The sequence below is a fragment of the Chiloscyllium plagiosum genome, unplaced genomic scaffold (genome assembly GCF_037043375.1).
Source record: "Chiloscyllium plagiosum isolate Xiang-an unplaced genomic scaffold, Cpla_swu_hap1 HiC_scaffold_19, whole genome shotgun sequence".
NCBI lineage: Eukaryota > Metazoa > Chordata > Chondrichthyes > Orectolobiformes > Hemiscylliidae > Chiloscyllium > Chiloscyllium plagiosum.
In genome coordinates this window covers 13117252-13140395 of record NW_028270157.1, presented here as the reverse complement: position 1 = coordinate 13140395, position 23144 = coordinate 13117252, and the positions used below count along the sequence as shown (strand labels likewise).

The window sequence follows — 23144 nt, the reverse complement described above, 5'->3', positions numbered from 1 at the left end:
CATTGTCGAGGAAGATCTGCCTACCGAGTCAGTATGGGTGAAAATTAGGAACAGCAAGGGAGCAGTCACCTCGTTAGGGGTTTACTACAGGCCCCCCAATAGCAGCAGGGAGATGGAAGAAAGCATAGGTTGGCAGATTTTGGAAAAGTGTGGACGTAGTAGGGTTGTTGTAATGGGTGACTTTAACTTTCCCAATATCGATTGGAACCTCCTTCAAGCAGAAGATTTGACTGGAGCTGTTTTTGTAAGGTGTGTTCAGGAGGGTTTCCTAACTCAGTACGTTGACAGGCCGACGAGAGGAGAGGCCATTCTAAACTTGGTGCTCGGAAACGAGCCGGGGCAGGTATCAGATCTTGTGGTGGGAGAGTCGCCAGGCCCGGACCAGATTTGTCCTCGGATGCTTTGGAAAACGAGAAATGCAATTGCTTTGCCACTTGCGAAGATCTTTGCATCCTTGCCCTCCACTGAAGTCGTATCTGAGGACTAGAGAGAGGCAAATGTAATTCCTCTCTTCAAGAAAGGAAATAAGGAAATCCCCGGCAATTACAGACCAGTAAGTCTCACGTCTGTCGTCTGCAAGGTGTTAGAAAGGATTCTGAGGGATAGGATTTATGACCATCTGGAAGAGCATGGCTTGTTTAAATGCAGTCATCACGGCTTTGTGAGGGGCAGGTCATGCCTCACAAACCTTATTTCGGCACAACATCGTGGGCTGAAGGGCCTGTTCTGTGCTGTACTGTTCTATGTTCTAACATCTGCAGCATTTTCCACAAAATCAAGGAGTGCTGGATAAGAGTCATTGAGCTTGAAGCATTAACTGCTTTTCCTCTCTAAGGATGCTGCCAGACCTGTTGTGTTTCTCTCTGTTTTTGTTTACAGCACTCACAGTTCTTTGCCATATTTTGCTTTGATTTTAGTATTTAATTCACTACCATTTCTCTTCCAATGATGTCCAGCTTGAATAGGTTCATCTCTTTTCACCAACAGCATTTCGGTTTATCTCTCTAATTGGTTTTCCTTCATTGCTTTCCATTTCCCTAATGGTATGTGACAAAGTGTTTTATTTTAAATTGCTTTTATAGTCACATCTCTGACTTTGATAGATCCTATGTAGATTCCAACTTTTGCATTTCAAATCCACCCAGGATTTCATGTACTTCTGAAACATACAATATTGTTTGGACTGCTGTCCTTGCTGAATCATGACATCCTCATTCAGTGTCACATGCCATTACATGTTCACATTCAGTCTCTATCTCTCTCTCTCTATCTCTAGAAGCACCAACTCACCCTCACTCAAAACTGCCCTGATCCACAGTTACATCTCCTTCCTTCATGTCATAGAGTCATAGAGTCACAGAGTTGTACAGCACAGAAACAGACCCTTCGGTCCAACTAGTCCATGTCGACCAGATATCCTAAATGAATCTAGTCACATTTGCCAACATTTGGTCCATATCCTTCTAAACCCTTCCTATTGATAAACCCATCCAGATGCCTTTTAAATGGTGTAATTTATCAGTCTCCACCACTTCCTCTGGCAGCTCATTCCATACACGCATCACCCTCTGCATGAAAAAGTTGCTCCTTAGGTCCCTTTTATATCTTTCCTGTTTCCCCTTAACCTATGCCCTCTAATTTTGGACTCTCCCCACCCAGATAAAAAGATATTGGCTATTCACCCTATCCATGCCCTTCATGATTTTATAAACCTCTATAAGATCACCCCTCAAACTCTGACCCTCTAGGGGAAATAACCCCAGCCTATTCAGCCTGTCCCTATCAGTCAAAGAACCATTTTTGGCTTGAAACAAAGGTGTTTCCCTTGGCTGGAGCTAGAGGACACTGACTCAGAATTAGGGATTAGCCACTTACAGAAGAGATGAGAAGGAGTTTTTCACCTGGAAGATAGTGAATCTTTGCAATTCTCTATCCCAGAGGGTTGCGGAAGCGCAATCATCAAGCGTGCTCAAGACTGAGATTGATCAAAACTGATGATATGAAGGTAGAGGTAAGTGATCAGCCATGATCCAATTGAAGGGTAGAGTCGGCTCGAGGAGTTGAATGGATTACTCTGTTTCCATGAAATGTTAACCGTTTCTATCTCTGTAGATGGTATTGGATACACTGAGCATTCCCATCACTTTCTATCTTTATTTCAGGTGAATTGTTAATGCCGACATTAAGTAGATTCAGGATCTACAATATCTGTATTTGTCAGTGACACTTGATGGACTTTACGAATCCATTATCAATACTGACCAAAAGGATGTCAAAGCGTTTCCTTGGTATCTCTGGATGAACCTTGGGAGATTTCCAGATCTGTCTGTTTGCTGATTTGGATAATTGGTGCCAGTTGTAGTGCCTCATTGATAGCACACAGATCTCTCAGTGTCACAACGCTGATCCCTTTTTTCTAAAAGCTTTTCCTTTTCTCAAGGATACTGTGTCCTTGTTTTTTTTCCAGAGGGGTCATTAAATCCTTCCCAGCTCCAAGATGATTAGTTTGGAAGAGAGATGAAAAAGGATGTTGAGAGGCCTTTTGTTTATATGTAAACAGATGAGACCAGGCCAAAGTGGTCATGTTTTAGAAGTGACCTGTACAATGAAAGGACATGGTCAGCTCTCTAGCTGAGCAGTCAGTCCAGAACTAGTTAGGAGTTCAACAGTGTGGAAACAGGTTGCTAAACTCTCTCTCTTTCTTTAAAGATAAAAGTCACACAACACCAGGTTATAGTCCAACAGGTTTATTTGGAAGCACTAGCTTTCGGAGCTCTGTTCCTTCATCAGGTGGTCAGCGCTGCAAAAGCTACTGTTTCCAAATAAACCTGTTGGACTATAACCTGGTGTGTGATTTTTAATTTTGTACACCCCAGTCCAACACTGGCATCTCCAAATCATGACTCTCTCCTTCTGCCCTTCTAATTTCTAACTTCAACCTGTAAGCATTTGTTCCATTTTTACTGTTTTTTTTAAGGGGGTTTGCTTATTGGGACTGTTGTGTGTATTCAGAACATAATTAATATTTTGGATAGACTGAGTTCTGTAAGTGTTCTTTAGTCTGTTCTTTATGTTTCATCATGTAATTTTGTGAATAAATTTTTGTTTGTTTTAAAATCTGGTAGTCAACCTAGCTAACTTACTCCGGGTAATTTTCACTGTACACATACCAAAACAAATTGCAAAGTTATGGTCTGGCTGCCTGCTTAAGAATTTTTAAGTGGTCTGGCCTAGTTCATAAAATCAGTCAGTAGCTAATGTGGTCAATCTTGACTCTAACATTTGAAAGTAAATGATGTGCTCTACTGACGGTGTGCTGCATTGTCCAAGGTGCTGTCTTTTGGATGAGAGATGTTGAACAGGTGTGAAACTGAATGTTGAAGGGCCAATGGCATAATGTTGAAGAAGAGTCAGAGTGTTCTGCTGAGAAAAGGAGATATGCCGATGATATTTATCCTTTAGGATTCATCAGGACAGACCAGGAAGGATACCAAATCTCAAAGGAAGCAACAACTTATCTTACATGAAAAGGGGATGCTGTTTGGTTGGCAAGTGGACTCTGATTGATAGAGGCTTTGGTATGGAGAACATGCCAGAGAGCAGTTAATCTCCAAACTTTTGTTTAAATTCAAGCCAGGCCAGTTGGCTGATTGGTGAAAGCCTTACAGAATGCACCAAGGAAAGGTTGTCCACTGAGTTTTTGTTCAGTTGAAAAAGGTATGTTGTGTGCTCTTGTTCTGCCAAGAATTCTCTGTGTATGAATATATGTAGCTTCTAACAGGAATTCACTAATCCAGAATCTGGTTTCCAGCATCTGCAGTCATTGTTTTTACCTAGCTTCTAACAGGTGCAAGTGAGCAAACACTGCTACCCAGACTGATAAATGTTCACACTCAACCAAAACAACAGGCTGTCTGGTCATTACAGTTGATCCTGGGATCTTGCTGTGCTGTTCTGCTACTTTTCAACAGTTTCCATGTGCCAAAGTACTTTGCTTATAACCAATCTCTTTGAGACGTCCTATGGTTATGCCAGGTGCTAAAGGGGCAACCTTTTCACGCAAAGAGTGGTGCGCGTATGCAATAAGCTGCCAGAGGAAGTGAAGGAGGCTGGTACAATTTCAACATTTAAAAGGCATCCAGATGGGTATACGATTGGGAAGGTTTTAAAGGAATAAAGGCCAAATGCTGGCAAATGGGACTACATTTATTTAGAATAAATGGTTGGCATGGATGAGTTGGACTGAAGGATCTGTTCCTGTGCTGTACATCTCTATAACAGTAAGTCTTTCTTTTCTACTAAGAAATCGGGTCCAGTAACCCTTCTTCAGGACTGGTCACTGGACCTGAAACGTTAACTCTGTTGTCTCTCTCCACACCTGTTGAGCTTTTCCAGGTAACGTCTGTTTTTGTTTCTGATTTCCAGCATCTGCAGTTTTTAAGACTTTTTTAAACTCTGTTGATTAGTTTCCATGACAATTCCAGACACTTGAGAAGGCAGAGGAGCTGAAAATTTCTGTGAAAAGCTATAGCTACAAAACACACACCGACAGACAATTATAGCATCGAGCTGCAGGTCCAGTCATTCAGTCTTGTCTGAATGGGTTAGCAGGACTTCGCGCTGGACGATAGCCCAGGCCTCCTTATTGGGTGTGAAAGCAAAGTTCAGTCAAATATTTGGACCATTTCCTCTTCTGGGATAAACATTGCGGGGTCAGCGAAGAGCGGAAATTATTTCTCGTGGGTAATTTTGCTTGCGCGTCTACCTGTAGCACAAGATTGGAATTTTTAGCTAAAGGAAAGGACGGGGGGGGGGGGGGTACGTGTGGAGGATTGTGTCGTGAAAAATAGCAGAGCGATCCTTCCAACTTGTGCAAGTTAGGAACCACCTCCGTTGACTTTCCTTGGGTTTTTATTTAAAGTCAGAAGTGGGAGTTGCATGGTGATGCAGTCAGATTGATGTCTTAACCTCCCCCTGGTGTATAATTCTCTCTGAGATCTGCAGCCCCAGTCTGAGTGAGTGGCCAGTGTTTCCGAGTGGGCTTTGTGTCTGCACGCTGTCTGTCTGTCTGCCTCACCTTGCAGCCTCCCTCTCCCACCCACCGACCAACCCCCTAGTACCAGGACTCTTGTGTCCAGTTGTGTGTTTATTTTTGTTTTCGTTTGCAGGATGCAGGCTCCAGCCGGTTCCTGCAACTCGAGCGTCGCCTCCAGCGGGCTCCCGGGAGCGAACACCAGCCGCTCCAACCTCACCGACCCCTTCGGCAGGAACGAGGCGCTAGCCCGCACCGAGATCTCGCTGCTGGGGATCATCTTCGTGCTGGCGGTGCTGGGCAATGTGACGGTGCTGCTGGCTCTGTGCAAGAGCCGCCGGAAGACCTCCAAGATGCACCTCTTCATCAAACACTTGAGCCTGGCGGACCTGTCAGTGGCTGTCTTTCAGGTCCTGCCCCAGTTCATCTGGGACATCACCTACCGCTTCAAGGGGCCAGACTTACTCTGCCGCCTGGTGAAGCACCTGCAGATCTTTGGCATGTTCGCCTCCACCTACATGATGGTCATGATGTCGGTGGACCGCTACATTGCCATCTGCCACCCCCTGAAGACCCTGCAGCAGCCTACCCAGAGGTCCTACTTGATGATCATTGGGACCTGGTTGGGCAGCTTCATCCTCAGCAGCCCACAGTCCTTCATCTTCTCCGTGCGGGAGATCGATAAGGGCTCTGGGGTCTACGACTGCTGGGCCAACTTCATCCTGCCCTGGGGCATCAAGGCGTACATCACCTGGATAGCGCTGGGGGTCTTTGCAGTGCCCATCCTCATTGTACTGGTGTGTTACACCTGCATCTGCTACAGCATCTTCAGGAACATCAAGTACAAGACCAAGGCTCCAACCGGTACCTCCTTCAAGAATGGCCTGATCACCTCCGGAGTCAGCAACATCAACACCATCTCCAAAGCCAAGATCCGAACGGTGAAGATGACCCTGGTGATTGTCTTGGCTTATATCGTGTGCTGGGCTCCCTTCTTCACTGTCCAGCTGTGGTCTGCCTGGGACAAGAACGCTCCCCAGGATGGTAGGTGAACTTTACTATTTGGCACATGCCATTTCCATTCAAAGGGGCTATCAGAGGCAGGCTGAATGTGATCTACTGCTTTAGAATCAATTGTACATGGCATTAAACAGCTAACAGAAGGCTCTTGTCATACAGTGGTAGTTTCTCTAACTCGTAGCCAGGAGACTTCGATTGAAGTCCCACCGGCTCCAATCATGAGTGATCACTATTCTGAAGAGGTTGCTTTATAAATAAATAAATAAAAATAAACTCAAGACTGAATGTTCTTGTGCTATGATGTGGTATCCTGCTATGAGCCTGCAGACTTGGGTTCAAGTCTCACCTGCTCCAAAGGGGCAGCACAGTGGCTCAGTGGTCAGCACTGCTATCTCACAGTGCCAGAACCCAGGTTTGATTCCAGCCTCAGGCGACTGTCTGTGTGGAGTTTGCACATTCTCCCCGTGTCTGCATGAGTTTCCTCCTGCATTCCAAAGATGTACAGGATAGGTGAATTGGTCATGCTAAATTGCCCATAGTGTTCAGGGATGTGTAGGTTACATGCATGAGTCAGGAGTAAATGTGGGGTAATAGGGTAGGGGATTGGGCTTGAGTGGGATTCTCTTTGGAGGGTCGGTGTGGACTTGTTGGGCCAAAGGACCTGTTTCCACACTGTACGAGTTCTATGATATAATTCTCTGATCTCTGTGAAAGGTGTACTTTAGCATCTCTGAACAGGTTGATTGGGAAACATTAAATAACTAACAATGTTTGTGTGAACTTTTGGATTTCCATCACTTAGGGCAGCTCTGTCATTAGATACTCATGAGTTTAACCTGAGGGTCACCTCCCAACACTCAATTTGCTTTGCAAAAGTTTTTCTTTGATTTTGTGACATTTCAACTTGCCCGTTTAAATGAAAGTTAACTAATAATTTGCCAATAATTAGATTTTAATACTCAAAATCACATTAGTTAGTAATAACAATGGTAGGATTTGCCAATTAAACAAAGTTTAGTTAAAATAATATCAGCAAGGTTTTTTTTATTCATTTGGAGGGGTGTGAATATCACTGGCTGGACCAACATCCTTAATCCTTAGCTTTAATCCTTGATCCATCCCTAATTGCTCTTGAGAAAGTAGTGATGATCTGCCTAGTATTAAAGAAAGCATTTCATCATGTTCATTTGATGCTTAATTGTGTTTGAAAATGAACTATATTATATTGAAATTTAAACAATAAAAATATTATGAAAAGACTGAAATTCCTTCTTCTGCTTTTACTACCTCGAGACTTACTTTCTTTCCAGGCTGCTGTTCTGCATTCTGTACTGTGTAAACTTGAAACTGTGCTGCTCCTGTCTAAACTGGCACCAAGTCCAATTCACCCATCTCTCCGGTGCTGACTAATCCAAACTGGCTTCCAACCAAACAACAACTTGATTTTAAAATTCTCATCTTTGTTTCTAAATTCCTTCATGGCTGCCGCTCTCCCCATCTCTGTAATCTCCTTCGGTGCCACAACGTCCGACATCTTTGCATTCCTCCGGGTATGGCCACTTCAGTATTCTTGATTCTAATTACTCCACCATTGATAGCCCTGTTTTAGGTGCCTAAGCCGCTAGCTTTGGAGAACTGTGTGGAGCTCAAACCACCTCCCTACCTCGCCTGCCTCATTTAAAATGCTCCTGATAACCTCTTTATTCAGGATCTGTGGTCATCTGCCCCTAAACCTTTTCTTGTAGCTTGTTGTCATATTTAATATTATAATGCTCCTGTGAAATACCATCGGTTGTTTTATTGCATTAATGGTGCTACATAAGTATAAGATGTTGTTGGTAACAGACTTTTCCTCAAGTGACTGATCATTAAACTTGTTCATTACCTGAAGGCGAATGCCTACTAATGTACTTTATGGCTGGGATTTTGTCAGTGAGATTATAGAATTCTAATAACAGAAAAACGCGAGGTTACTTTTCATATTTGGTTTCTGTACTTAAAAATGATTCTTGCTTTAGAGCAATGGAAACTTGTCCAGATGTGAGTTGTATGCTGGCTCCGTGGCACACTGTAATGAACTTACAAAAAGCAAAATTCTTCTGTCCGTGTAATTAAATGCGTGCAGACTGTGCTGGCAAGTATTGGTAATGATACAGATGTTCAGTTTTTTTTTTATTAATTCGTAAGACGTGGACAGTGCTGACAAAACCAACGTTTATATACATCCCTAATTGCTCTTGAGAATGTATTGGTGAGCTACCTTCCAGATTAAAACTGACACGCTTACAAGGGCAGTTTAGAATCAACCCTAGTGCTCTGGGCTGAAGTCACATAAAGGCCAGTCTTAGAAAGGAAAACAGTTTTCTTTCCTAAACGGCATTAGAAAACCAGAAGGGTTCTTTATGGTCTGTTTGATTCATAATTTTTTTTTCGGAGGAGAGTCCTTGCATGCACGCACACTGATCCAGCTCTCTCAAGAGCCAGCTCTTAGAGTGAACAGGATAAAGTTCTGTTTATTTATTTTTTTCTACTTATTTTTTCCCCAGCACCCATGGTGTGTGTGTGTGCAGGTGTGAGACACAGTGAGAGACACAAGGTGTACGACTCTTTATTAAATTTCCACCACCAGGAAGAAAGGAAAACACCCGAGTGGCCTGTGACAAGCAGTGCCCTACACAAAGGGCAATGCTGTGTGATCAAACAGTGAAGGGGAGGGCAGGGATTAAATCAAAATAGAGTTGGAGGGGGAAATAAATTATACTTTTTATTCTGTAATTAGTCAGTTAAGTGAATTTAAATATCCAAGCTGCCTCAGTGGGAGTTGATCCGACCAAATGATTAATCTAAAACTCTGGATTACTAATCCAATATATCACAATACAAAGAATGGTTGGGATCTTTGTACCTTATCTGTTTAGTGATTGAAATGATGGTGTGACAATTCCAGTTTGTATGAACTCCAAACAATATTACTCTCCCTCCTCTCCTCTCACACCTCCACTAAACAGTGACTTGAAATCACTGTTGTTCAGTATCAAGCTAGAATCTACATTGTTGTGGTTCATTAATGATTGTTTTCTACATAAACATAAAATGATGATCATGCAACATGGTTCTTTGTGGTTGATGGCAACTAACTGATGAAGCCATGGACACAAAAACAGGCGTAGACCATTTGGTCCTCAAGCCTCATCAATTTAATCATTGCTGATCTGTAATGCAACTCTATTTACCTGTTTAAGCTACAAAAGCTCTCAAGAACTGCATTCAACAACAATCCATCTAAAACAAAAACAGAAATTGGTGGAAAAGCTCAGCAGGTCTGACAGCATCTGTGGAGAGAAATCACAGTTGGCATTTGAGGTCTAGTGACCCTTCTCCAGAACAGTCCATCCATCTCAGTTTTGCAAGCTCCAATTTCAAAGCTTTATGGCAGAGAAGTTCAGAATCCTATTCCTTTTTGCAGGAATAATTTTTTTTGCAAGAATTGCCAATTTAACTCAGTAAATCATTTACTGGAATCGCTAACATAGGACTTGGAGCAAGGGACAAAAGAATCATGGAGTCATAGAGATGTACAGCATGGAAACAGACCCTTCAGTCCAACTTGTCCACACTGACCAGATATCCCAACCCAATCTAATCCCATTTGCCAGCACTTGGCCCATATTACTCGAAACCCTTTCTATTCATATACCTATCCAGATGCTTTTTAAATGCTGTAATTGTACTAGCCTCCACCACTTCCTCTGGCAGCTCATTCCATACATGCACCACCCTCTGTGTGAAAAAGTTGCTTTGTAGGTCCCTTTTATCCTATCACCGCCCCTCATAATTTTATAAACCTCTATATGGTCACCCCTCAGCCTTTGACACTCCAGGGAAAACAGCCCCAACCTATTCAGCCTCTCCCTATAGCTCAAATAATCCAACTCTGGCAACATCCTTGTAAATCTTTTCTGAACCCTTTCAAGTGTCACAACATCCTTCTGATAGGAATGAGACCAGAATTGCACACAATATTCCAAAATTGACCGAACCAAAATTGTCCCGTACAGTTGGATCATGACCTCTCAACTCCTCTATTCAATGCTCTGACCAATGGAGGAAAGCATTCAAAACGCCTTCTTCTCTAACCTATTTACATGCGATGCTACTTTCAAAGAATTATGAACCTGAACTTCAAGGTCTCTTTGTTCAACAACATTGCCCAGGACCTTACCATTAAGTGTATAAGTCCTGCGCTGATTTGCTTGTCCAAAATGCAGCACCTTGCATTTATCTAAATTAAACTCTATCTGCCACTCCTCATTGGCCTGTCTGATCAAGATCCCATTGTACTCTGAGGTAACCTTCTTCACTGTCCATGATACCTCCAATTTTGATGTCATCTGCAAACTGACTAACTCTACCCCCTATATTCAGATCTGAATCATTTATATAAATGATGAAAAACAGCACTGACCATAAATATAGCATCAAGATATAACAAGGAGGCTGATAGGTAACCTAAGAATGGATACATCTGTCAATCAATGCCAGCTGTGAGTAACAGTGGATTCTGAAGTAGAAGGAATAACTAAGATTTTTTTGTGGAAGAATACTGATTAAATTGCAATCACTGCAACTGATATTTTCATTTTGCAACAATCAACTATTTCATTAATTGTGAAGATCCTGCCTTTTCAACCTCTCCCCTCACCTGAGGCATGGTGACCCTCAAGTTAAACCACCATCAGTTGATTCTCTTTAATGAGAAAGTAGCCCTATGGTCCTGTGAGACTATAGTGTCTTTACCTTTTACTTCAATTAATTAACGCAATTAATGAATGTGGCTGGCATTAGTTTTGGGACACTCAAGACCAAGAAATTTGAGTGGAGTAATAATATGTTTTAGTTGTTCAGCAATCAGCCCATGTGCTTGGATTATGTTGATGCAGGAAGTTAAAGAAAATCTAAGGAAAACTGATGAATCCATTCAGTCAGAATATTTAAGGAAAGTAAAATTGCCTGTATCTCAATACACAGTACGTTTAATCATTTTGACATCATATTCTTTGAGAAGGAATAGAGAATTTTCTGTGAGTAAAAATCCACATCTCAAAGGTAAAATGGGAGGTGTTGTTTTTGCAGTAATGTCACTGAAGTGAATATCTAGAACTGTAGGTTAACAATCTGGGAACATGGGTTCAAATCTCACTTTAGCAAAGGCAAAGTGCTAACCTAACACAGGACTACTTGCTTGCTAAACATCATGTAATAGACTGGGCTTATCATCCCACAGCCAACAGATCAGCTCTCAGCTCTGTAAGTCTGCCACATTCAGCGATGGATAATTATATAACATGAGACTCCACAAATATCCCCACCTTCAAAATAGGAAGCCCGTACATAAGACAAGGTGAGAAGTATTTGCATCAGCCTTTAACCAGAATGCTGAGTGGATCCATCACAGCCTTCTGCTAAGGTCCGCAGCATCAGACTTTTCAACCAATTCGATTCACTCCACATGATATCAAGAATGGTTGAATGCACTGAATACTGCAAAGGCAATAAGCCTGACAATGTTTTGGTAATAATACTGTAGCCCTAGCCAAACTGTTCATGTGCAGTTACTACGGCTATTTTTTTTTAATCAACCTGTTCAGAGATATTATTACACATTCTGGAGCAGGTGGAATCTGAAACTGGACTCCCTGGATCAGAGGTATGGACACTACTACTATGCTACAACAGCGTCCCCTCCCCCCCCCCCCCCCCCCCCCCCATCTTCTCCAGGGCAATTATGAATGGACATTAAATGCTGACTTAGCCAGTGATGTCCACATGCTGGAACAAATAAATGTTGGAGGTTGTGTGTTCAAGCTGCAGTCTAGAGGTTGGAGTGCAGAATCTGGGCTGACATTCTTGGTTCAATACTGAGGAAGCGTTGCATGCTCAGAGATTCCATCTTTTGCTGTTTTATTCAACCGCAACCCTGCCTTCCCTTTTGGATGTCTGTTCATGATTCCATGGCACAATTGTAAAGAAGAGCAGTGGCGCTTCCATTAGTTTTATTAGTACTTATCCCTCAATCAATACTACTAAGACAGATGATCCAATTGTTACCAGCTGGCTGTTTATAGAACTTTGCTATGCATAGCTACCATGTTTTCTGCATTATAACAGTGAGCAAATTTAAAGTACTTCATAAAGCACTATGGGACTTCCTCATCCCAAGACTGGTTGGAATATAATTGCTATGTAATTGAAATGTTTTTTTCTGCATCAAGGTGCATAATGTATTAATTATAAAAGACTGTGCAGTTATTATCACTCTGTACATTAAAACAGACACAGGTATCGACCCAGTGAACTAGTGTACGAGTAATTATTTTTTGATATCAAGAATCTGCCGAGAAAGAATGAAATATCCTTTTCCAAATATGATTGTTTTTAAAAAAAACATGTAGTGAACCATTAAGATAGCAAATCTAGTTTCAGAGTGAGACCCCGAGGGACAAACTTCAAGTTAATGTCAGTACTAACAAATTTATTGGTGTAATGTTTGCAAAGAAATCGTAAAAGCTAATAAATAACAGAAAAGGGCCAAGTGGGAAATCAGAAACCGAAAGTATAAAACAAAAATGATCTGTGAAAATAACTCAAATAATTAAGAGGCAAAATAGGTACAAGTAAAAAGTTCTAGTTAGTTTATCTTATTTCAGGAGATAGGATCTCAGAGTCTTTGGCACAATGCGAGCCAACTCAGCTCTACATGATTATGCTGGGATGTGGGAAAAGTATCATTACATTTTGTGTCAAGTCTCTGAAGTTTTACTACAGTAAGATCAGAGAAGAGGAATCTCTGTGGAGAGGCTGGAGGTGCTTCAGTTGTTTTCCTTACAGATGAGAAGGTTAATATGAGATTTGATAGTGTAAATGAGAAAATGTCACTTGACAGGGAGTCAATGTAAGTGATTGAGGTCAAGGAGTTTGAGGTGAACGGACACAGTGCAAGTTAGAACACGGGCAGGATGCCACTTATATGTTTAGGCACTAATATGACCGTTCCCACTCTATTTCAGATATCATTCCATCCTTTTTGCCTAAGTGGGGGTTGGTTAGCTCAGTTGGTTGGATGGCTGGTTTTGTGATACGGAGTAATGCCAACAGCATGGGTTCATTTCCTGCACTGGCTGAAGTTACCATGAAGGACTCCCCTTACCTTAGGCATGGTGACCCTCAGGATAAGCCTCTACCAGTTGTGTTTCTGTAGTGAGAGAGCAGTCCTGTGGTCTGGCAAGACCATATATTTGTATGCTGTGTTTGCCTAACAACCAAGCATTAATTCTATCTGGATCATGTTCAGACCCTTACCATGTAAACATCAATTTGAATTGTCAGTTCCAGAATATCATGTTGTCTGTTCATTCCACACTGTCCAGTTTGCAATGGAAATGTTCATTTTTTATAATCATCACTAAATTACTTTACTTTCTCTCTTGTATATTTATTTAACCTCACCAAAACTGTATCAAAGTTATTCTCCAAATCAACTCCAAGTGATAGCAACTTCCACATTCCAACCAGTATTGGGGTAAGGAAGATTTTCCAGAATTCCATGTCGGATTTATTAGTGACTATCATCTATCATGCCTCGCCCTCTCGAGTTCTGGCCTCTGTAACAAATGAAAACATCCTCCCTTCACTGCATTTAGCCCATTAAAATCTGATGTAATTATAATGACTTCTCATAGATTATCCAACAGCTTTTTATTTTGTAAGAAGTGGTCCAGCCTGACAGTCTTTCTTGACAATTGTAACAATTAATACTGTTTATAGTTGTCAGTCAGTGTTAAAATTTGTGTGAGTTAGTTAGCAGAATTAAAAGAATAAGGTAAACTGCTACCAGAATTACAAAGGCAAAGTGAACAGTAATTTTGAAGAAGTTTCTTTTTAAAATGACTAATTTACCATATTTTATAAGGTCTGTTCACATTCTATGTCTTCTTTCTTGCTCACACACTCCATGCTGACAGAAGAGTAAAAGAAAGATTTATCTAAGGCCTCAGTTTGACATCTCATCCAAAAGAAGGTGCTTTCTACAGTGCTGCTCTCCCTCTGTACTACTGGAGTGTTAGTCTTGAGATCTGTCCTGAAGGCCCTAATGTAGGGTTTGAATCTGTTGACTCAGCAGCACAGGAGTTCTACCAACCGAAACATGGGCTGTCACATCATATTACAGTCAGATTTATTCAGCCTCACTGCACTTTCAAGATTTAAATAGCAGACCCAGAATACTTTACTCCAAACAATACAGCAATTACTCATAATAATCAGGGTAGGCAGCAGCCTGGCACATGTGTTAGGATGTTCACATTGATTGTATGGGTTTTGATCTATCATATCTAATAATCTGATCAGTTTTCACTTGTTAATTGCATACATTATATTTGCCTAAAAACCAAGGATTAATTCCATCTGGAGCATATTCAGGTCCTTACATGACAATAGCAATTTGAAATGTTAGTTGCATCAGGTTTAGAGTATCATTTTAGAGTCATAGAGCTGTACAGCACGGAATCAGACCCTAGAGTCCAACTTGTCCATGCTGACCAGATATCCTAAACTAGTCCCATGTATGAGCATTTGGCGCCATGTCCCTCTAAACCCTTCTTATTCAAATACCCATTTAAACTGTATCAGCCTCCACCACTTCCTCTGGCAGTTTGTTCCATGCACACACTACCCTCTGTGTGAAAAGTTGTCGCATGGGTCCCTTTTAAATCTTTCCACTGTCACCTTAAACCTATGCACTCTACCTTTGGGCTGTGCTACCCTAGGGAAAAGACCTTGTCTATTTACCCTATCCACATCCTGTATGATTTTATAAACCTCCATTAGGTCACCCCTCAGCTTCCGATGCTGTAGGGGAAAATCCCCAGCCTATCCAGCCTCTCCCTAGAGTTCAAACCCTCCAACCATCCATATAAATCTTTACTGAACCCTTGACTTGGATGAGCTGGTGTTGGACTGGGGTGAACAAAGGCATAAATCACACAGCACAGGATTATAGTCCAACAGATTTATTTGGAAGCACTAACTTTCGGAGCGTCACTCCTTCAGCAGGTAGTTGCCCACCTGATGAAGGAGCAGTGCTGTGAAAGCTAGTGCTTCCAAATAAATCTGTTGGAAGATAACCTGGTGTTGTGTGATTTTTGCCGAACCCTTCTAAGTTTCACAACATCCTTTCTAAAGCAGGGAGACCAGAACTGAATGCAGTATTCCAAAAGAGGCTCATTCATTCCGCACACTTCCTAGTTTGAAATGAAAAATGTCTTTTTTCTATGCACTATTGAAATCACACCCAATTATATTGTCAAATATTCTGGATAACGTAAAAGAAATGTCTGTCAGGAATTCACACCTCAGTGTAATGAATAAGTTTGCATTCGCTCAGCTTTATGAGAACGATTGCTGGGAATTATAGCAGTTTCTTGTTAACGTTCCCTCGTTATTCCCAATTTTTTTTATTAGCTTGTGAAATGTTGACATGACATGATGTCAGTCTTCAGTCTTGTAGGAATTTGGAGCTAATTTTTAGTCAACTTGGGGCCAGTTGTTTTGAGGGTTCTCTTGGGAGGGTAGAGAATTTGCAGGTTGAAATGATTATTTAAGTGCTTTTTTTTTAAGGAAGAAACATATAAAATATGTAGAACAAGTTATATTAAATTCAAAATAGGAGCATAAGCTAAGTAAGAACTGCTTATAACTTTCCTATTTATGTTTGTAATTGCATTTTTAAACATTTTGCAGTTTAGATTAATGCTGCAGTGCGTATAAATGTACGCTTGCAAATGTCACCCTCCCAGGAGAAACAACCCACTATCCAACAATGAAATGACAGATATCAGTTTGGTTCAAATATTAACCCTCTCATCACCTCATCAGTGTACTGTAGGCTCAAATATCCATTTGTAGCCTTGAGTGCAAAGTCTAAGCTGACAACTTACAATATTGAGGGGTGCTATGTTGCCAAATAGACCATCATTCAGATGACTTTCTGATTGTTCTGGTGTCATGACAATGCTAATGCCTCAAAAATCAACACCAGCCTAACTGGTCATTGATTTTGCTGTGTGCAGAGTGACCACTATATAATAACTGCAAGTGCATGTCAAGCAACGAAACACTTCCGTATGTTTTGTGCCCATGAAAGGCACTTTATAAATATAAATTTATTTTTATGACCATATTCACTTGTATGAAAGTTTAGTTCCAAACGTTAAGCACTTTTCCAGTGCCTGGAATGTGCTACCAGAGGAGATGATAGAAGAAGATACAAAACATTTAAGAAGCATCTTGACAGATAAATGAATAGGCAGGGAATAGAGGGATACAGACCGCAAACAGGCAAAATGTTTTTAGTTTAGACAGGCATCATGTGTTGGCACAGGCTGTGGGCCTAAACTCCTGTTCCTGTGCTGTACTGTTCTTTTTTGTTGTTTTTATTTGGTAAAGTATGGTCGATGTATGTAGGCTAGAGATCTTCTCCTGACATGGTGTAATGTCAGTAATTGTAGTATTTGATGGATCCAAATGCGCAGTGGTATGACTTGAAAATCAATACCAGCTGGAAGTAGCTCAGAATTTGGAGTTCCACAAGAACCATTGACATTCCAGGGGTTGGATCTGCGCTGTGAAAACGAGCTGATGAGATAGTCCTTTCTTTGTGCATGTAATAAGAAACAAAGTACACTTAAGGAGAAACGGAGTCCCTATCGTTTCAGTTGAATCTCAGGCACAGTTTCTGCTAATCCAGTCCTTAGCCACCTAGGCCTTGCCATCTATGGCAATTAGAGAAAGGGAGCATTTTCAGCAGGTTGGGCACATCTTTAGTGCTTCTACTGAGCACTTTCTTGCTAAAATTATTGTTTTTGCTACTAGGAAAGTTATCAACTGCTGACTGGAATTCTTCAATTCTGTGTATGCCCAAAAAACATTGTTAAACTATCCAGCATCATTTCATGGCCACAGACAAAGTTCAGTCACTTACCCGCCCCATTCTGGGATGATGTGGTTGCTACCATTTTCTTTCCCATTATGCACTTTTGATTTTCTGCAAGGTAGAAGGATGTCAGAGTGCTCCTCAGCAAATGGCTTCCAGATTCTGCCTGTATGTATTGAATATCCACATCTCCTTACTAGTAGCCCATAAATCCTCCAGTCTTCCAGGTCCCTGAACATTCCCAACTACATCCCCCTGCTCCTGCCTACACCCAGTCCCTTACATATGAGGCAACTATGTCAGGTGTGGTCACACTCTGCCCACTCCTTGAAGCCAGGGTACTCAAGAGTGTGGACGAACCCCATCTACATTGCCTCCCATCCAGGCACTTTACTATATTTCTGCCTTGAAGATGTTATGCCTCCTTTACAATTGTGATTTCCCCTTTCCCAGAACCTGCATCCTGCAGCTCCAAAGACTGACCTGCTGAGTTTCATATCCACAGAAACACCTGCCCTTGTCTCTCCATCACCTATCTTTGCCTTGAGTTTCTGCGGATGGACCCAACAGACTGACCGTGCCCAACGAGCAACCTGATCAGACAGTCCTGGATGAGTAGTGCCCAGGTTCCTGGCTGATAGATGCACATTTCCTGGACCGTGTGAGCTCTATGGAGCCACAGGACTGACCACGAGCTGTTCCCTGGACTACCTGGTTGAGTGACTGTGCTAATTAGCAGCCAAGGCAAGGATGCTGCGAAGATGCAGGGAGGTGCAGTGAGTGAACACCTAAGAGAGCAAGTGAGCAAGCCTGAGATTTAGCTCAGTCCATTCCGTGAGCTGGGTGCCTGTCCCTGCATGCAAAGTCTCCCTACTGCAGCTCTTCACTGCTCTTTGTCAGTTTGACCTGCTTCCATAGGGTCCTGCTAGTGTATCGGGGTGCCATTATGGGAGTGATTAGTTGGTAGATGGTAGATGCCAATGTTCATGGTTGAGGGGAGTGTGTGTGTGACTGGTGCCCACATGGCATGACCTGGGTTGCAGTTTGTTCGTAGGTAACCTGGAGGTCATTCAGATCAAGCAGTGAGCCAACTACGTCATGTCTCCATTCTGTTTCCATGTTGAGGTTTCTTGACTTCAAACTTGTTTAGCAAGTTTGGTGAGATAGAAAGTTGATTTATAATGAAGTATCTTGTGCTGGCAATACGACAGTTTGCAAGCAATAAAGTTCCTGAAATGGCAACTTGCTGCTGCCTAGCGAGAATCTCGCCTCACTGCTCATGAAAAACATAAAGGGTGGATCAGATTTCCCGGATGTCAAGATGGGTATTGCTGGACTTTGTGTCCAATTCTGCCACACATCTCACCATAGCCCATACTGTTCAGATTCCTGTAAGATTCTACCCCAAGACACTGTCTGGTGTCTCACCCAATTGACCATCAGTCATATCTGAACCTTGACTGTGAATACCAGCCTTGAGATACATAGGCTAGCCTTATTCTGTCTTCCTCTATCATTCTCATACTTGCACATTCAATAGGTAATACAACAGATATCTTGAATAGAAACTTTAGTTGATTTTCTTGTCTTCACCACAAGGGGTTAGAGGCCAGTTTACCTTCCTCATTTCACATGTGGCTTTTAAAACATGTCCAGCTGAATGAACCACTTGAACAATCTTCCCCTGCCTCTTGTTCCCTGGGCCACTTTGTCAGGCCAGTCCGCACTTTGACCATCTCCATCATGTTGGCATAGACATGGTGGGCCAAAGGGCCTCTTTCTATGCTACCTGACTATCGAACTGCCCTTACTCGGACTCATTCCTGTGAATGCGACCTGGGCCAATTCTCCCCCCACCCCATATTTCTAAATCCACAGGATCACAAACCCACATGTAGGTGAAACTGAAGTCTCTGCATACTCCTATTTTTGTACTTCATTCCATTTTGAAAAATGCTTTTTCTGGACCACGAAAGAGATTGAATGCATTGGAAAGATCATCCTTTCCTGAACAATTGCATCTAGTCCGTGAGAGCTCCTTCACAGCTTCCTGTTTAGTCTACCTCCCATTTTGGTCTCTGTGAATGGCATTGTGCGTACTTACATTTTAGCTAATTGTTTAAGCTAATGCTTGTTGAAATTGAATGTGATTCACATTAAATCCACTGCTCCAACATTCTTCAAAGGTATATGTTGATAATTGAGAGTGAATAAACATGAGTCAAGAGTTCTTTGAAAGTGGCGTCACTGATGGACAGGGTGGTGAAAAAGGCATTGGGCATGCTTGCCATCATTGGTCAGAACATTGTGGGGACGCCATGTTATGGCTGTACAGTACATTGGTGAGGTCACCTTTGGCGTACTGTGTCCAATTCTGGTTCCTGTTGTAGGAAGGATATTATTAATTTGGAAAGGATGCAAAAAAGATTGACAGTGATATTATAGGGACTGGAGGGTTTGAGTTACAAGGAGAGGCTGGATAGGCTGGGAGTTTCCCCTGGAGCGTAGAAGATTGAGGGGTAAGATGAAGGTCTTTTCCTAAGGGTAGGGGAATTCAAAACTAGAGGGCATAGGTTTATTGTGAGGGGAAAGATCTGAAAGGAACAGTTAGGGCAACCTTTTCACACAGAGGGTGGTGCGTATATAGATTAAACTATCAGAGGAAGTGGTAGACGCAGGGACAGTTACAACTTTAAAAGACATTTGGACAGATACATGAATCGGAAAGTTTTAGAGGGATATGGCCAAACAGTGGCAAATCGGGCTAGTTTTGTTTGGGAAATTTGGTCAGCATGTTCTAGCTGGACCGAAGGTTTTTTTCTGTGCTGTAAGATTCTATGACTCTATGACTGTCCTCTGTCACTCACTGAGATCAACTGATGGAGCAGCACTGACTCTGATCCCCTCCCCATCTTTCCAGAGAAATCAGACATGTCAACGTTTCAGTATTCTTTTAAACTAAACATTTCATTCTTGACCTTGCATCAAAAGCGCTCACACCTGAAATCTTCACTTATGTGTTTCACTCCACAGAGGCTCAGCAAACAGCCAAACACATAATTTCCAGACTGGAGCTTGAACCATGAACATCCCACTCTGCGCATCTTTGTCACTCACTGAACAAATTTGTTGAGCCAGGGGCGAGGTCTGACAGAAGCACAGTTGGAATCTTTTCTTTTATATGGAATTACACCATAGGTTTATCATCGATGTAAATGATAGAATGATAGCAGGGAATGTAAACAGCACAGGAAGAGACAGTTGGGCCCAACAGTTCCATTTGTGCTCAACGCAAACCTTTTTAAACCCATCTTCATCTCAACCTACCACTATAATCACGTGATCCTTTACACCTTAAGTGCTTATCAGCTTCACCTTCCTCATCTGAGCAACTTCTGTGGCAGTAAATCACTCTCATCTCATAATCGCAGATTAGGGAGTCACCCATTTAGATTAGATTAGATGACTGACAGTGTGGAAACAGGCCCTTTGGCCCAACAAGTCCACACCGACCCTCCAAAGAGCAACCCATCCAGTCCCATTCCCCTACATTTACCCCTAAATAATGCACCTAGTACTACATGCAATTTAGCATGGCCAATTCACATAACCTGCACATCTTTGGACTGTGGGAGGAAACCGGAGCACCCAGAGGAAACCCACGCAGACACGGGGAGAATGTGCAAACTCCACACAGACAGTTGCCCGAGGCGGGAATTGAACCTGGGTCCCTGGCGCTGTGAGGCAGCAGTGCTCACCAGCAGAGAGGAGGAGGAATTTCTTCTCTCAGAGCATAGTGAATCTGTTAAATTCTTTTCTGCAGAGAGCAACAGAGACTGAGTCATTCGGTACATTCAAGGCTGAGATAGACAAACAGATTTCTAATCAGTAAGGGAATCAAGGGTTTTGGGGAAAAGACAGGAAAGTGGAGTTGAGCATTATCAGATCATCTATGATTCCTGGGAACAGGAGTAGGCCATTCAGCCTTCCAAGTCTGATCTGCCATTCAATGCACCATTGCTGATCTGTGGCCTAACTGCATACATCTGCTTTGGCCCATATCCCTTAATACCTTTGTTTAATAAAACATTATCTATCTCAGATGTAAAAGTTATCTAGGTGACTGTGCATTAATTGCCGCTTGGGGAAAAGTGTTCCAAACCTCTACCGCCCTTTGTGCGTAGAAGTGCTTCCTAACATCCCACCAGAATACTCTGTCCCTAATTCTCAGACTATGCACTCTGCCCCTCTCCCAGTTCTAGAATCTCCAACTAGTGGAAATAGAATGGCATTGAATTGAATGGTAGTACAGGCTGAATGGACTGAGTGGCCTACTCCTGCTCTGACTCTCAATGCATCAAGATACATTGATAGGTGGACAAGGTAGACAGTGCTTTAATGAGAGTGATATCCAAGCCAAGATTAATTACTTTTGCTGCTGTGCTTTGTAGATTCGACGGACACTGCCTTTACCCTCACGATGTTACTATCAAGTCTGAACAGCTGCTGTAACCCATGGATCTACATGTTCTTCAGTGGCCACCTCCTGAGTGACATCATCCATGTCTTTCCCTGTTGCCACAAAATTACCGGGAAGCTGAAGACGGAGGATTCAGACACCAGCATCAAGAGGCACACCCTACTGACAAAGGTCAGCCATAGGAGCCCAACATTCAGCTCATACAATTGGAAAGACAATGACAATGACGCATCTCCTCAGTCATTCCAGACAATGCCAGTAGAGACCTGAGGTGACCTGATTGCTGACTACACTCCCCTCCACCCCCATTAAACCATTTATATTACTTAAATGCACTGCCATTGAGATTGTGATCAAAGATCTGATTATCCAAAGCTTACCCTTATATTCATAGCACTTTGCTTACCTGAGTGTTAAGGAAGGGCATCAGCTTAAGTGTGACCAGGTACTGGATGGCATCAATCCAATTAAACCCAAAAGAATGGCATTTATTTTTGTTTGTCCAGTAGGAATGAAATAATTAGTCTTGTGGCTGTTAAGTACAAAAGCTGGTGATCGTAGATGTACTATGGATGAACAAAAACATTCAGCAAACATTGCATCTTTCAAATGGATAGCATATCAATGTTAAATAATGAAACTTGTGCAATACTGAGTTATATTTCATCCAATACATGGCATAGAATTGAAAACTCTAAAGTAATATTTTGAGATGTTGGAATATATGTATTGTCCAAATATTGGATAATGGTTAATTGGTCGCAGTTCTGATTTTGCAACCACCCCATGCCAGTCACAAGCAATGACGATCACTAGCACTTTGTCCAAGTCGCAGTCATAAATTGTGAACCTGAGCTTTGATGGTTGGTAGGCTGTTCCATTATGGATGCTCAATGCCCAATGCCAATTATGCCCACATTGACTATGCTCCAAAACATGCATTCCATCAAGGATAACAAGGTAGCAACTACAGCATTCTAATCTGGCTAGAAGCAACAAACTCATAGGAACAAGCAGTCTGGTTCGGTATCAAATGGTGTGGTGCATTTTCTCTCGAATATACAATGGGAAGCTTTGAATGTTTAAGGTGGTTGATCACAGCAACAATCCACATCAAAGGGCATTGCAGAAACCTTTGGATTTCAATGTTGTTTTTGAGTTGGTATTGCCAACTGACTATTTAGTGGTATTGATGAGACCAACCCCTTACTCATGTGATTTGAAGTGAGGCTTCCGCTGCTATCATCACAGGAGTCTATGTTGCCAGCATTCTAGTGTGGAATCTAGACTGGTCAACAAACTCTTAATTCTGTTGCTTGACATAATTTATCACTTTCTGAATTCTGGAGTGGGGGAGTGTGGGATGGGGGATGGGGGGGGGTGTGTTGTGGGGTGATGTTTGATGGAGACAGAATTCAACAGATGAAAGATAAACCATAAGGAAGTATAAATATAAAGTCAGAGAATGGAAAATACAAACCTTCAGAGGGAGCATGATCTAATCTTTGGGAATATCTAAGTGGAAAGAACAGGATAAAATACTTACGCTAAAATAAAAATAAACATTGGAATAGACTGGGAGAAGGCAGTTGGCATACATAGAAATGACAAGTTAAAAAGTG

The 23144-nt window shown here is 42.0% G+C and overlaps 1 protein-coding gene across 2 annotated transcripts; it reads left to right on the top strand.

Annotated features, from left to right (window-relative positions):
- The first annotated feature begins 4626 nt into the window (after positions 1–4626).
- Positions 4627–22857, top strand: LOC122559853 (arg8-vasotocin receptor). 2 transcript variants are annotated; one of them, XM_043709969.2, is made up of 3 exons: positions 4627–4739; positions 5169–6076; positions 21494–22857. In XM_043709969.2, exons 2-3 carry the CDS (start codon positions 5170–5172, stop codon positions 21790–21792), a joined length of 1206 nt encoding a protein of 401 aa, XP_043565904.1. In that variant the 5' UTR covers positions 4627–4739; position 5169; the 3' UTR covers positions 21793–22857. The 2 variants fall into 2 exon arrangements, with proteins under 2 accessions (XP_043565904.1, XP_043565905.1); XM_043709970.2 differs by lacking the exon at positions 4627–4739 and adding an exon at positions 4879–5015.
- Positions 22858–23144: the final 287 nt, after the last annotated feature.

Bases quoted from the DNA above. Each gene is read 5' to 3' on its own strand.
- LOC122559853 (XM_043709969.2), top strand. From the start codon at position 5,170: ATGCAGGCTCCAGCCGGTTCCTGCAACTCGAGCGTCGCCTCCAGCGGG. The intron at 6,077-21,493 runs GTAGGTGAACTT...TGTGCTTTGTAG, and splicing joins CAAGAACGCTCCCCAGGATG to ATTCGACGGACACTGCCTTT.